This window comes from Myxocyprinus asiaticus, chromosome 40 (genome assembly GCF_019703515.2).
Source record: "Myxocyprinus asiaticus isolate MX2 ecotype Aquarium Trade chromosome 40, UBuf_Myxa_2, whole genome shotgun sequence".
Classification (NCBI taxonomy): domain Eukaryota; kingdom Metazoa; phylum Chordata; class Actinopteri; order Cypriniformes; family Catostomidae; genus Myxocyprinus; species Myxocyprinus asiaticus.
Window position 1 is genome coordinate 17,142,587 of NC_059383.1, and position 16,674 is coordinate 17,159,260.

The 16,674-nt window shown below is 41.7% G+C and overlaps 1 protein-coding gene across 1 annotated transcript in view; it reads right to left on the reverse strand.

Moving 5' to 3' along the window:
• Positions 1–16,674, reverse strand: part of LOC127430621 (protein turtle homolog B-like) — a 188,803-nt gene that overhangs the window by 38,032 nt on the left and 134,097 nt on the right. Inside the window, exons 11-12 of the mRNA XM_051680512.1 lie at positions 16,497–16,647; positions 15,716–15,827 (exon numbers count right to left, since the gene is read on the reverse strand). Coding sequence (XP_051536472.1) covers positions 15,716–15,827; positions 16,497–16,647 — 263 coding nt within the window. The remainder of the gene's footprint in view (positions 1–15,715; positions 15,828–16,496; positions 16,648–16,674) is intronic.

Sequence of the window (16,674 nt, forward strand, 5' to 3'; positions counted from 1 at the left end):
TTCAAAAAGAATAATATTTTATCGTTATTGAGAGGTGCAAATGAGGATCCACTGCAGTGTCACTCAGTCACCATCTAGTAAGTTCCTTCAGAAAACAGCATGTGGCACACTTGGGCAAGTTTAGAATGTAAAAAAATCTATAAAAAAAAAAAATCGTACATTTCTTTTGGGATTATGTATGAAAACTGGGACAGACAATGGACAATCTCGCATTGTCAAAGCAAACATAAAAAAAATATTTAGTTTTATGTTTCTAGTATTTTAGTTTTGAACCCCAGGGAACCCAAGTTACATTATTTTGGCATTATGGGGGGTCCCTTAACTCTTTTGTAACTTAAATCTTATTGGTTTGATCCCCATGAAACACGTGTAACAAAAATATGTATGGCTGAAATGTATTGCATGTCAAATGTGTCAATGTGGCAAAACTCTTTAACTGCTCTGTAAACTATACTCAATGAACCAAGAACCTGACTAATATTGTTCAATTCAAAGAAAACAGTGAGGAATGAGGTCTATATGTTTATTGCCCCATTTAATATTGGTGTGAGTCATACTGTAGGTATAATTGATCACTTCCTCAGTGCCTTTACTGGATACAAGTTCACAGGCTCTCTAGATGTGTTATTCACAGAGTCTCAGCAGTCGCCCAGAACCTCTCCTGCATTGTTCAGGAAGTATCAGGAACACGTCACAAGTATCTACGTCAATGAGGCTGACTAGCTGTTATTTAATCTCACATGGGGCACCTTTAAAGACCATTCATACACAACCTTTGAAGCATGAGTCACACTAGCCAATTAGTCAATTATTCTGCTCTTGGCAACCTAGTGGATACTTCAGGCCAGTGGATAATGATGATCTGTCGACTTGTTGATGGCTAGCCTATCCTCTGGGGGGCTCTAATGGGGCTTTTTTTCCACTGCATGGTACGGCTCGACTCGACTCGACTCTGCTCACTTTTTGGGGGTTTTCCACTGTGGATAATACCTGGTACCTGGTACTTTTTTTAGTACCACCTCGGTCGAGTTTCCAAGCGAGCCGAGCCGATACTAAATGTGACGTCAAAACCTTGCAGATCACTGATTGGTCAGAGAGAATCATCACTACCAGCGTCACTGGATTTGTGACACAGGACATCAACCCACTAGTTTTAAAGTTAGCAACAGCGATAGCAGTATCACTTGTTCACGCAACCTTCAAATTGTGAAAAGAAATGGCTGTGCGCAAAACCACGCCGTGGTCAATAAATGAGGTGCAGACGTTCCTCTCGTTAGTAGCCGAGGAGAGGATCCAACGAGAGCTGGATGGGGTGACGCAACTATGACGATCAGCCTATAATCCCACCCACGTTGAGGCTGCACTAAACTGCAGTGGAAAAGCAAACTCAGAAAAGTAAAGCGAGCAGAGTCGAACTGTAACGTGCAGTGGAAAAGTGCCATAATTGTTCTTGAGTAACAGAAGGCATGTTGCCATGAGTGATGCTTGCGGACCTTTCATGTTTGTTGCTGCTAAGTTGAAGGAGTCAGGATAGGGCTCAATACAGGCTGTGACAGAAGGCATACTGTAGACAGTTTGTTACCAGCCTGCCACTCTGAGATGCAATATAGGTCAATAAAGGTCATGGTTTCATGCATAGAAAGAAATCAGGGCCCATATTCAGAAAAAATCTTAAGGCTAAAAGTATAGCTCGTAACTCATTCCTGTCACTCCTAATTTTAGGACTTATCATTTTTTTGAGTAATTCATGGAGCATTTTAACGCTAAAAGTAGCTCCAAAACCCATGACAACTTAGAAGTAGTCATGAGGACTCCTAAATCCCTAAGAGTGAATCACAAACAATCCGAAGCATGGCTGTTGTCATCGATCCACGTCACAGTCGAGTAAATACACTAAAATTATACATGTGTGTATTATTTTTAATGTTTAGGCATTTCAATTTCATTACAAAATTCATCACATTAAATTGAGTGGTCTTTAACAAAATTAAATTCATAAAAAAATTTATATTTACGTTTTATTCATTTTTGTTAAAGACTACTCAATTCAATCTGAGGGCAAATCTTAAAAATATTTTTTAAGTGAGTATTAGAATATTATTATGACATTGACCTTTTAAAAAGGTATCGCCTGAACTGCGAGGGTGTTTTCGTTAACATGAACAGTGTTCCCACTCTTTTCGAGGCACAATTTTCCAGGACATTTCCAGGACATTTTTTTGCACCCAACAAGTATAATATTTAAGATAAAACACACGCGTCCGTTTAAATTGAGCTTTTATTTAGCCGTTTCTGATTGTTTTTGCCGGTAGTTTCTCACCTCCAGATAAACAGATTGCTCCATGGCCTAGTGTGATTATTAATCCCCCATAAAGCAGTCATTTAATTAAATAAATACATAGTCCATATGTGCTGCGCACTTTAGAGTGCTCTCTGTCTCTGTCATCTCACACACAAGAGCACGCAAGATGATCATGATGAGGTGTTTCAATGTATGAACGGACGGCTCTACACATTCATTTTGAAGCATGCATCACTTGCAGATTATTTATTTATTCAATTAAATCAGAGACTTTTTTTGTTTAATAATCACACTAGGACATATCACAATTGTAATTTGATGAATTGTACATTCAAACATTAACATATTCCATGACATTCTGTGTTTTATTGCTAATGCCAATTTTATGACTAAACTCCGTGTTTTCCATAAGCTACATGTGGTAACCGTGGTATAAGCTGACTTCGATCATTTAATTATTGAAAATTAATTCACATCCCGAGGTATAAAGGCCGAATCACCACGCAACTCAGTGTGAATTGGTCCAACTGTCATCGTTGTCTAAAATGTATAACTCAAAGGGATGCAAACTCATGAGGGCCGAAAAAGTTGAGACGATTTTTTTAAAGAATAAGCTAAAAGCATCAACTTACGCTATTTTAATGATTCAAGTATAGAAAATTATCTGCACAACTGTGCAGAATTAGCTGCAAAAGTAAAGGGTATTTTGGTGTGGCTTGCTTCTGTTTCATTAATTGATTAGTTTAGTGACCACTTCTGGAGACGCCACTAGGTGGCAACAAATCGTCTTATGTGCATGAGTCCGTGAATTATTTTTGAGACGTTCATGACCGAAATCTGCCGAGAGACTATAATATTTCAGCAATATAAAAACAAAGCATGTCTATAATTTCCGTTAATTTTGTGAACTAGCGAGCATGACTTTTCATCCAAAAAGACAACAATAGTCTAAAAATAATAATGAATATTAATAACAACCTTCTCCTTTATTAAAATTTGCATGTAAAATCTACTAACTTCAGTAGAATGTTTAAGCATTATAAGAACAAAGCAGATGTACTGTATCATTTTCCTACAGTATTTAAACTGCTGAGCATGACTTTGATCAGAGAGGACAACAATAATAGCCTAATAATAATAATAATTTTGAGTTACAATAATGTCCTTTCTTTATTGTAAATCACATTTCACATGAGTTGAGTCGAGCCGTCAATGCTCCGCTCAACACCAGCATCAAGCGGCACTTTGCCCTCCACATGACAAGCGTTGCACTAAGCATCACGGAGGGACGATTTTACAAGTTTGTCACGCAAGAAAGCAGTTGTACACAATAAACAATTAAAACATTAATTTTGAAGAGAAAAAATGGCAATTGCTTTGATTGCAGAAAGTAAAAAGAGAACTTATGTTTAGGTCTTAGCATTTTTTAAATTTTTTTGTTAATGTAATTACTGTAGTTCAATAACTGGGGTCTCTGGATACTCAGAAACAATAAAGTAATAATTAATTTAAAAAAATTATGAGAATTTTAAAATATTGATTGTAGCTTTGTACTCTCAAAGACATCATTTGTGAGGCAAAAACATGTATGAAAAACACTTTGATGTGAAGTTGGAGCCGAGGTTGTGCTGATGCGTCACTTCATAGACTTAAATGTATTTGTCAGAGCATTACACCACCAATTTTTTTTTTACCAAAATACCCCCCAAAAACAATACCCCACACAGACGACCCCTGAAAAATATCTAACTTGTATCAATGTTAGATTAACGATCTGGAACGACTTCACCGTGATGCCATCTGACCAGCTTACGTGACAAATCACGTACCGAAGGCTATTGATTTGATTCGGGATGCATCATTTCATATTTAAAAATGTGACAATCACGTATTTTACAGGACAGGTGGCGATGGTCTAATATTCTCATAAGAAAAGTGTGGATGCGGAAAATCGTGAGTTTATCGGGAGAAACTGTAAATCGGGAGTCAGCGGGAGGAGGGGTGAAAGAAAGGGAGAAACCCAGTAAAATCGGGAGTTTTGGCAGGCAACGCCAACACTCTCCAGAACTCATATTGTCTATCAATTCATATGTTTTCCTATGGATGCGTGCTCACTGCAGAGAAATAAGGTGGCCTTCATGGCCATTGCTGGACTACCTTGTGTAGTTGATGCAGTAGACGGGACACACATTCATATCATTGCACCAACACAGGATGAAGACGTGTTCGTCAACCGAAAAACAGTTTCAAACATGACTCTTGCCTCCTAATGAAGTGGTACTTGGCTATTTTCATTTTTAACTTTGTGTATTCTGTTTAAGTTAAAGTAAGTCTATCACAACCACTTGATTTTCGAGCAGTTTTCAGAGAGATGGTGTGACCAGAATCCAATGAAAAGTATCTACAGTGCCAAATAAATAAACTGCTTCAAAGCTTTAAAAAAAAAAAAAAAAATCAGATTTGAGCAGAAAATCGGAATTGGGCACTTTGGCCTGAGGTGTGAGTGAAGCTATATTCTGATATAATCATCTAAACTCTGCTTGTCTCCTCCCCTTCTATTCACTTCCCTCTCCTATTTCCTCCATATGACACCCACATGTGGTTCCAAATTCTCATGGTATATTGTATGGCTATATATAGATTGAAAAGGACTGCATTCTGTCTACTAAGAGTCTTCAGAGGTTAAACCTGTTCAGGATACATTCTCACACAAAACATTGCTGCCATCTGTTACCTGGTGTGACATTGCAGAAATATGTTCTAAAATGTTCCAAAAAGTAATAGTTAATCTCAGTTAACAAACATTTATAACCTTAAATTTCTGATTTTGGTAACAATGACCATTTTGACACATTTAAAGTGATAGTCCACCCAAAAGTCATTTATTCACCTTTAAGTTTTTCCGAACCCATCTGTCTTTCTTCCATGTAACACAAATTGAGATGTTAGTCACCATTCTGCCTTAAATCTCCTTTTGCGTTCCATGGAGGAAAGAAAGTAATACAAGTTTGGAACAACATAAGGGTGAGTAAATGATGGCAGAATTGTCATTTTTGGGTGAAAGGCTCCTTTAAAGGAGCTTTAATGCCAAATATTTAGGATATTCTTGCTCGTTCTCACCGTAACAAACAAACAAAAGGTTATTGCAAAGCATGGGTCATTCTATAGGGGCAGGAGAGCACACAGAGCTATAAAATGCTGATATTCAGGTTGAATATCGCAGAGGACAGCACTGGAGAGGTAGCAGAATCACAAGGATGCAAAAGCGCTGGCATGGGTGGCAGAGAGATGGCAGAGGGAGGCAGAGGAGATGAATGCCAGTCGCTGAAATTGCTATTAATTAAGCAAGAGGCGAGAGTTTGCAATTATGAATCCATTCAAGAACACACTTTGACCTCATCAAACCCTGGTTGTTGTCTTACCAAAATAAATGAAATAAGAACTACTTCAAACTTATAAAATGCAGTGAATACTTACAATAGATACCTGCAATTGTGGCCACTGTGTACTGTTCAAATACCAAAAAACAGTTTATCATTAAACTGCGAGAAGACACAAGACAAAGTCTTCATATTAATACACACCTTCTCTAATTTAAAGGAAGAAAGCAAGTCATACGGGTTTGGAAAAACATGAGGATGAGTAAAAGACATAATTTTCATTTTTGGCTGAACTAGCCCTTTAAACTATACAAACTTAATCTGATGCTTTGTCATTTCTCAATATAATATTGTTTTCTGCAATGAATAAAAAATGTCATAAGTGTCTAAACTCAAATCTTAAATATAAATGTGGGTTCTATAATGATATTTCAACTGATGGCAAGGCTTAGGCTCTAGTCCCTTCTACAGTGGTGTGAAAAAGTGTTTGCCCCCTTCCTGATTTCTTATTTTTTTGCATGTTTGTCACTTAAATGTTTCAGATCATCAAACAAGTTTAAATATTAGTCAAAGATAACACAAGTAAACACAAAATGCAGTTTTTAAATGAAGATTGTTATTATTAAGGGAAAACAAAATCCAAACCTACATGGCCCTGTGTGAAAAAGTGATTGCCCCCTAAACCTAATAACTGGTTGTGCCACCCTTAGCAGCAACAACTGCAATCAAGCGTTTGCGATAACTTGCAATGAGTCTTTTACAGCGCTGTGGAGGAATTTTGGCCCACTCATCTTTGCAGAATTGTTGTAATTCAGCCACATTGGAGGGTTTTCGAGCATGAACTGCCTTTTTAAGGTCATGCCACAGCATCTCAATAGGATTCAGGTCAGGACTTTGACTAGGCCACTCCAAAGTCTTCATTTTGTTTTTCTTCAGCCATTCAGAGGTGGAATTGCTGGTGTGTTTTGGATCATTGTCCTGCTGCAGAGCACAAGTTCGCTTCAGCTTGAAGTCACGAACAGATGGCCGGATATTCTCCTTCAGGATGTTTTGGTAGACAGCAGAATTCATGGTTCCATTTATCACAGCAAGTCTTCCAGGTCCTGAAGCAGCAAAACAGCCCCTGACCATCACACTACCACCACCATATTTTTCTGTTGGTATGATGTTCTTTTTCTGAAATGCGGTGTTACTTTTACACCAGATGTAATGGGACACACACCTTCCAAAAAGTTCAACTTTTCTCTCGTCAGTCCACAGAGTATTTTCCCAAAAGTCTTGGGGATCATCAAGATGTTTTCTGGCAAAAATGAGACGAGCCTTAATGTTCTTTTTGCTCAGCAGTGATTTTCATCTTGGAACTCTGCCATGCAGGCCATTTTTGTCCAGTCTCTTTCTTATGGTGGAGTCATGAACACTGACCTTAACTGAGGCAAGTGAGGCCTGCAGTTCTTTGGATGTTGTTGTGGGGTCTTTTGTGACCTCTTGGATGAGTCGTCGCTGCACTCTTGGGGTAATTTTGGTCGGCCGGCCACTCCTGGGAAGGTTCACCACTGTTCCATGTTTTCGCCATTTGTGGATAATGGCTCTCACTGTGGTTCTCTGGAGTCCCAAAGCTTTAAACCTTTTCCAGACTGATAGATCTCAATTACTTTCTTTCTCATTTGTTCCTGAATTTCTTTGGATCTCGGCATGATGTCTAGCTTTTGAAGATCTTTTGGTCTACTTCACTTTGTCAGGCAGGTCCTATTTAAGTGATTTCTTGATTGAGAACAGGTGTGGCAGTAATCAGGCCTGGGTGTGGCTAGGGAAATTGAACTCAGGTGTGATAAACCACAGTTAAGTTATGTTTTAACAGGTGGGGCACTTTTCACACAGGGCCATGTAGGTTTGGATTTTGTTTTCCCTTAATAATAACAACCTTCATTTAAAAACTGCATTTTGTGTTTACTTGTGTTATCTTTGACTAATATTTAAACTTGTTTGATGATCTGAAACATTTAAGTGTGACAAACATGCAAAAAAATAAGAAATCAGGAAGGGGGCAAACACTTTTTCACACCAGTGTAGATCACATGAACACGTTATTTTTAGTGTGCTGGAGTGTTTAAAATGCAGTCTAAATGCACACCAAAACTGTCCTCTCATCTTAATAAGGTACTTTGTAAGTTCATAACGACTTCGTAAAGGGATTTAATAGACTGATCATCCCATTCCAATTTTGTCGTTATGAGCAGTGTTGGGGGTAATGCGTTACAAGTTACATGCGTTATGTAATCAGGTTACTTTTTCGAGTAACGAGTAAAGTAACACAATTTTTTATTTAATTTTAGATAATTTCAGAGCTACTTCTTAAATAAAGTAAGGTGTTGCTTTTGTACACCTCTACTTTCCCTGTATTGCAAAAAATCAGGAGTAAAAGTGTGCAAACTTCAGGGAGGATATGTAGTGCATGATGGGCATTGAAATTCTATAGAGTGTGAGGCCAGAGACTATTTAGCAGAGATGAGCCACTTCTATTTAAATGGGAGAAACTGGAACGCCCAACCAAGAAGCTCTAGCACCCAGCAGTCAATGGATGTAGAAAGGAAGTCCCATCTTGCAGGTAAAAGAGCCAATCACCTTTTAGATACAGACATCACCTGTCAATCAACTCACTAACGTACATGCACATTAGCTATACAAGCCAGGAAAATTGCGTGTTTTAGCGTAATAAGAGGTCAACATTTGGTTGAGTGAAATGCAATTGATTCATGTGTGAATACACACTGCATTAAAAAATCAGTAAAGGCATTTAGGCAGAGAGATTATAAGACTAGTCTTCCATTGGCCAAGACATGATTTCACAGGGTGAAATACTCGCTCAATTCACTAACTTATGCAGACCTCACTCTGACCGTCACTACAGTCTAAATAGGATGATAACCTTCGTTCTGCCTTCTCTTGAGACCTTATGTAAACAAAGTCATGCCCATGACCCCGGAAGCGTAATGTCACACACTTGTGACCGGCTCGTTCTCTTTACCTTTCTCGCCTCAGAGTCCTGGTACAGGTAGGAACCGAATTACTATTTGTTTATTCACCATTCAATTCATCACCCAGGTGGTGCAGGTGCCTTGTGTCCTTGTGCATTTTGGTGTTTTCTTGCATATTTTTTTGTATTATTCGGTACTCTCACTCAATTCATGCTGTATGTGCCTGTGAATTGTGATGAGTTTATTGCATTATTCTGATATTCTGAGGCTAGTTTCTAACATACTAGCCATTCAATATTATGGATTATTTATTTTTTCTTTCAGAGTATCCATCAGTTAAACCTAGTGAATATACTTCATTATAAAATTTTGGTGAGTATTGTTGCCCTTTTTGTGCCCTATATCACTGTTCGCAGTCGTTGGGGTTTGATATAGGCCTGCTAGGTATGTTCGTGTACTGTTGCGGGCCTTTTGCTTTGCGTGGGCTTGATTTACCCTTCACTGCTGTTCGCAGTCAGTGGGATTGTGTGGGGCCTTACCTGGTGTGGCAGGGGTATCATGGCCTCTCAGTGCTGCCGATTTTGTCGATCAGCTATGGACCCTCGTGATGGACATAGGGAATGCCCTTCATGCCTGGGTGTAAGGGGGTTCAGTGGAAAGGAGGAGGCGAGAACCGGCTTGACAACTTAAATAATAATTTATTAACCAAAAACACAACCAAAAACACACAACTAAAAACACAGCACAGCTGTCTATAATTCTCTCTCTCTCTCGAACTGTCGTCCCCGGCCGCCTTTATCCCTCGCGCGCCCCATCAGGCTGATTGGGGACCGGGTGTGTCTCATTCCAGCCCGGCCCCGCCCTCCTCGGCTCTACACTGGGTTTGGCTCATTTGAGGGAGGATGTGGATAATCCCTGCAGGGCAGCTTGTGACCTGTCCAGAGAGGAACGATTTCACTGCGCTAATAGGGTATGCGGTTCTGTACCTGAGCGTGGTAGGGAGAGGGAACGCTCAACAGACAGGCCTAGTCATAAGTGTTCTCGCAAGCACTCACGTGATTGTTATGACGCCGCACACAGATCAAGCCGTGAGAGGGTGGTTGAAGTAGCTAAACACACAACTCCTGCTCCACCAGCAGAAGGTGGCAACACAGACACTCAACTACAGATCCTGGCAGCTATTCAAAGTTTATTGTAGAGGATGGACAGAGTTGAAGCTTGTCGCTCATTCTCACCATCACTACTTCCTGGTCAGGAATGCGTTCCTCCACCTGGGCAACAGTGTCATCCTGACAAAGGCACAGAGGATGCTGATGTATTATCTCTTCTTGCTCCCCACTCGCTGTTCGATAATACACAGCAGTCGGAAGGAGGGAGCCAATGGGAGGAACCCCATTCGGATTCCGCTGAAGTGGATGAGGAATCGGCAGTGAAGGAGGATTTTCCAATGAATACTCTTGTTACTAGGGTATTTAGTGCAGCAAAGATTGTTGGTTTGCAGTCTTCTTCCAGCTCCTGATGCCTGATCCAGCTCCTGTTGGGGGTGTCTGGGAAGGCATATCTCAGACTAATTCTCCACCTTGCATTCCAGTGGCATATACCTCAATGTTGAGGACAGCATGGAAGAAACCATCTCAGAAGCCTCAGTTCAATGCAAGCTGTAGACGGTTGGCCAATGCCCGTTACCCAATGGAAACTGGACTGGGGGACATGCCGTCAGTAGAACAAGTGATAGCATCATGGACTGCTCTGGGACCAGCCCGTGCATCTGCTAACCCTCGCTGTCCCAGGAAGGAGTGTGCGAAAACTGACTGTCTGATCTCACGATCTTTTAATGCTGCTGCACGTGCAGCTCGTACAGGCAATGCTTTGGGTATCCTCTTAGCAGCCCAAAGGAAAACAGTAAGTGCGGATGACCAGGATTCTAAGAACCTTGTTGATTCTGCTCTGACAGCCCACTCACAATTGACACACGATGTGGGGGAGGCTATGTCTTCGGTCGTTTTATGTCGTAGACAGATATGGCTGGCACAAACCTCTTTGCTAGAGGCCATAAGAAGTGAACTAATTAATTTGCCAGTAATTCCTGGTCACGTCTTCCATTCAGATTCTCAGGAGGTGCTGGATAGGGCTGAGCGCTCCATTATAATGAGAGAAGCCATCCAGCGGGCTTGTCACAAACCAGCTCCAGTCTTCAGACAAAGATCTTGAGAAACTCAAAGGCCGCAGCAACCTGCTTGGCCTAGACACATGAGTGGTGATCCTGTTAGGGTTCAGGGGCAGAGCTTTCGTGTCCAAAGACAAAATCCTGCCACACATCCCCAGAGGAGATCTCAGTCCCGTGGGGGAGGCCAACAGAGAAGATCTCAGAGGGGTGCAGGACATGACGGCGGTCCTGCATAGGGGTCAGAGGCCGGCCGTTGACTGTTCCTCCCAACTTTCAGGGGCCAGTTGGGAGAGAGTGGCCTCAGACCAGTGGGTTTTATCCACAATAGCTCACGGGTATCAGCTACAGTTTAGACTCCCCCCCCTTTTTCAAGGGTCCAAATGACTATTGTCAAGGACCCACTGTTGGAGCCCATATTGATGGAAGAGGTGCAAACTCTTTTACAAAAAGGAGCAATCACAAAGGTGCCATTCAACACACAACAGATTGGGTTTTATTCAACCTATTTCATAGTTCCAAAAAAAGATGGTGGTCATCGTCTCGTTCTCGATCTCAGGCACCTCAACCAGTACTAAAAATTCTTCCATTCAAAATGATTCATACATAGATGGTAGTGCAGTCCATACGTGCAGAAGAATGGTTCACATCCCTGGACTTAAAAGACGCATATTTCCACATTCCAATTTGTCCAGAGCACAGGCCTTTTCTCCGCTTTGCTTTTCAAGGCCAAGCTTTTCAGTTCCAGGTTCTACCATTCGGCCTGTCCTTGGCACCGGGAGTTTTTACTTGGGTGATCTCAGCCACCCTAGCTCCCCTTCAGTTGCGGGGTATCAAAATCCTGCCATATCTGGACGATTGGTTAATTTGTGCTCCTTCTCTAGAGCAGGTGATCAGGAACACGGAGGAGGTACTAGCTCATATTCTGTCCCTGGGGTTCACGGTGAATTGGAAGAAGAGCTGTCTCCAGCCTCAACAGCAGGTAAAATTCCTGGGACTATATTTCAATTCCATAACAATGGAAGCATGTCTCTATCCCCAGAGAATAGACAGCCTGGAGAAGGCATTAAGTCACTTCCAGAAGGGGAAGCTTGTGACAGCTCACAGGGTTCAGAAACTGGTAGGACTGATGGCGGCAGCATCAGATTCCCTTAGGCCTGCTGAGGACACGTCCGATACAGAGATGGTTCAATTCTTTTCATCTTCATCCAAAAAAGGACAGAAGAACGAGGCTGTTGGTGACACAGGCCTGCATGCGGGCCTTACACCATTGGAGGGACAAGGATTTCCTCCGCAGGGGAACCCCACTGGGCAATCTTCCTCACAGAATATCAGTGATAATAACAGATGCATCACTGACAGGCTGGGGAGCCGTTTGGGAAGGCAGGTCAGTAAGTGGCAAATGGGACCCCCCTTGGTCATCAGAACACATAAATGTGCTCGAACTGAGGGCTGTTCATCTCGCTCTCAAGGGTCTGTTACCATCTGTTACACCACAAGCATGTGCTAGTGAGAACGGACAGTACCTCGGCAGTTTACCACATAAATCATCAAGGTGGGATGAAATCACTACGCTGTCTCCAGGTGGCAACGGATTTGCTGACATGGACATGGCCACGGCTATCCTCACTGAGAGCAATCCACAGCCCGGGTGTGACAAACAGAGCAGCCGACATTTTGCCCAGAACAGGGCCTCTCCCAGGAGAGTGGTGGTTACAACCGGAGGTAGTAGCCCAAATTTGGGCCCAATATGGGACAGCTCAGGTAGATCTTTTTGCCTCCAGGAAGACAACCCATTGCCTGGGATGGTACTCCCTCACGGTACAAGAAGGCAGCTTAGGCCTGGATGCTCTGTCACAAGAGTGGCCAACAGGCTTATTATACGCTTCCGCCCCTTTCCTCCACACTGGCCAGGAAGACCATGGTTCCCGGACCTAGTTCAGCTGATCCAGGGTCCCCCGTGGCAACTACCATCACGGGCTGATCTTCTGTCCGAAACAGATGGGCAGATTTGGCATCCAAACCCGATGGCACTGTGCTTGTGGTATGGCCTCTGCAGAGTCCGTCCCTCAACAGCTAGATGAAACTGTACGTGAGACATTGAATAACGCCAGAGCTCCATCTACTAGCATTAATTACTCCATAAAGTGGATAATTTTTTCAGAATGGTGTTTAGGCATGAATGTTGATCCAAGAACCTGCTCTGTGCCACTTGTCCTTAGATTCCTGCAGTCTCAACTGGACCAGGGCAAAGCAGCCAGTACAATCAGGGTTTATGCCTCATCTATTTCAGCATTTCATGGGGGAGTTGATGGCCAGCAAATAGGCCGACATCCCTTGGTATGTCAGTTTCTGAAGGGAACTCGTCACTTGTGTCCAAATCGCACTTTGCGGGTACCAAATTGGGATTTGCCTTTCATACTAGACTCTCTCACTAAGCCCCCATATGAGCCTATGGCTGATGCAGATTTAAAAGCTTTGTCTCTCAAGACACCTTTTCTCTTGGCTATATGCTCTGCTAAAAGGGTAGGAGAATTGTGTGCTCTATCCACTAGTGATGATTGTTTACGTTGGAGGCCAGATGGCACAGGGGTGACACTCTGGCCCAACCCTGCCTTTTTACCAAAAGTACTTAATCCTCAGTTTATAAATCAAGTTCTGGAGGTAGTTCAATTTCAGCCCCCTTCTTCTTCACAGGCAGAACAGCAGAGTTTGCTCACCCTATGTCCAGTAAGGGCATTATGCACCTATGTAAATTTTACTCTTTTTTTTTTTTTTCTCAGCTTTTTGTTTGCTATAGAAAGGCCAGACTGGGGTTGCCACTTTCTAAGCAATGTTTTTCACATTGGTTGGTTGACGTTATTTCCCATGCTTATACGGAAAGAGGGTTGCCAGTTCCTATGGGAATACGGGCCCACTCAACTAGAAGTGTAGCTACTTCAACCGCATTAAAAGGAGTTCCTGTGGGGGAAATTTGTGCGGCAGCATCATGGTCTACACCATGTATGTTCATAAAATTTTACAGAGTTGACGTAACTAGTGCAACACCTGTCAGCACTGCAGTTTTGATGTCTGTTGCCCAGCGAGGTTTGAATAGTTCGGATACTGTAGTTCCTCGTGACCATGTTGACATGAGTCATCCTGTTTAGACTGTAGTGACGGTCAGAGTGAGGTCGAAACAGATCGTAAGTTATGAATATAACTATGGATCTGTGAGACTGAAGGATGACTGTCACTATCCTTGTCGCTCGGAACACTGGGGCATTCAAGGTAAGAGAACGAGCCGGAATTTTAACCTGCTTTTATAAGTGCGTGACGTTCCGCTTCCGGGGTCATGGGCATGACTTTGTTTAAATAAGGTCTCGAGAGAAGGCGGAACGAAGGTTCCTATTTAGACCATAGTGACGGTCACCCTTCGGTCTCACAGATCCATAGTTATATTCATAACTTACGATCTAGCATGACCTGTAATGTCTCTTGTGTGCAATGCATGGCATATTTGTATGGAATGCATAGCATAGCAGAAGAGAAAGTGGCTGTGAGAAAAAAGTAACACAAAAATAATGCAAAAGTAATGTAACGCTTTAGTTTCTATAAAAATTTACTTTTTAATTAATTAAATTACTTTTTTAAGGAGTAACGCAATACTATAACGAGTTACTTTTAAAGGTTACGTTACCCAACACTGGTTATGAGCCATTTTAACATAACCAGCATGCTAGCGAACTGCTCTGAGAAAATCATAAAAACACAATAAAAAACAGTGGATATGGACTAGTCATGGAATAATTATCTTTGCTCAAGCCCTCCTGCGCTGAAGTTATTTGGAAGTTATGAACAAGACTTAGAAGAATGAGTGATATTGTTCTAGTTACAGTAAAAGTGGCTGGTCTACTGTAGTCGTGAAGCATTTTATGAGTATATGCACTATAAAAAGTCTGGAAAATTATATTACATCCATAATTTTATCCTTAAAGACCCCATGAAAAAAATGTCAGTTTTGTGGCTTTAAGTTTATGTCCTTTAGCTTTTAGTCACCTACACTATGTTTGATTGCTCAATCTTGAAAGTGTCTGCATGATTTTTGGCATCCTTCTACAACTTTTTGTAAACAACAAAATAACATCACTGTGAAGTCAATAATAAATAAATAAGTAAATCGTTTGGCCCCCTCTCAGAAAAAAAAAAAGGTTTGCTGCCATTGAAAACTACACGATTTACTTATTTATTTGTAGTAAGTTGTTGCTCACAGTGACGTCACAGTGTTTACTGTTTGTTACTGTAGTGTAACGTTTGTTGTTTACAAAAAGTCGTAGAAGTATGCCAAAAATCGTGCAAACGCCTTTATGCACTTTTAAGATATGAGCAATCAAACATAGTGGTCCCGTTTTTGTTTGTTTTGTTTTTTTTGGGGGGGGGGGGGACTCCCTGTATGTACAAGTTTTACTTTTAGCAGATAAAGGCATTTAAAATGTAGTATTTCCCTTCCTGGGAAATAATCCAACAATACTGATGACACATCCTGCACAAAATTGTCCAAGCCTCCCCTTAAAAACACTTATTTCTGACTAGCAATAGCAAGTAGCAAATCAAGGTCCATGGCATTTGGCTATTTAAAAAAAAAAAGCCCCCACAAAAACTGCACTCATCAAGCCATGGGGTATTTCATGGAGTATTTAATCTTTTAGCTATACTGGCATTAGTATTAAAATTATGTCTGATTTAGGTCACAGATTGGTGGGACAAGCTGGGCACCTCACCCCTGGGGAGAAAAGTTTTGCCCCATCCCACCCCTGCCCCCAGATGTAGCAGCCTCGCAGCAGAGCTCAGGCCAAACAGTTAGGAGAAGAAGCAGAAAGCAAAGCATGCTGGGATGACTCACACATGGCCATACCAGACTGAGAATGTCTGCTCAAAGCCACCATTATAACCAGGTTCCCACGAGATGTTGGATGAGGTCGTCGAGACCGAAACGTGGATGTTGGCAGGGGCATGTGGGCTTGTGCCTGTGGGGAAAGGACAGCTTGTATCATAACACACATATAACAAGACCACACAGACTGTTTTCTTTTTTCCTGTCAGGCCTTAAGCGTCGTCTGCACACAGAAAACCCTCAATCAAAGCAATAAGCTCACTTATCTTAACACATACAAAGAAACAGACGCACATGCACAAACAAACAAATACACATTGAGACACAATGAGAAACAGATACAGAGTGCATCATTTATCATTTATCTCTTATTCAACAGCTAACGGTTAGCCTGTGTGGACACTTTAGAGTCTGAAAAATTCTTCCATGCTAAGGCACAAGAACAACAATGGGTACACTCACAGCAACTAATACTCTGTGGAACATAAAGGGAGATGTTAGGCAGCATGTTACTCTTCATCTCCATTCACTTTTTTTTGCAGCTTTTTTCCAAACAATGAAAGTGAATGGCTAAAATTCAGCTTGACATCTCCTTCTGTGGTCCACAGAAGAAAGAAAGTAATATGGGTTTAGAACAACATGAGTACACGTTGGGTGAGTACATTTAAATTTTTTGGTGAACTATCCCTTTAATGGAAATGACTGCTTCTAATATAACCCAAAGACATGTCTGCAAGGAAAAATGTAAGAATAACGTCCTTGTGAGTCATTGTGTTGCGCCATTTGCATTGACGCTTCCTACCGATTACTAGGAGGTGCGTGCTGGCAGTGATACTCGTGGCGACATTGGAGGCGACACACTCCCACTCCCCGTGGTCCTCTTTGCTGAGAGATTTGAACTGTAAGCTGCCTCTCGGTAGGACGTTGTGCTTGCTTCTGCTGGGCTTCCCTACCTTCACCAAAAAAACAAAGAAGGTCTA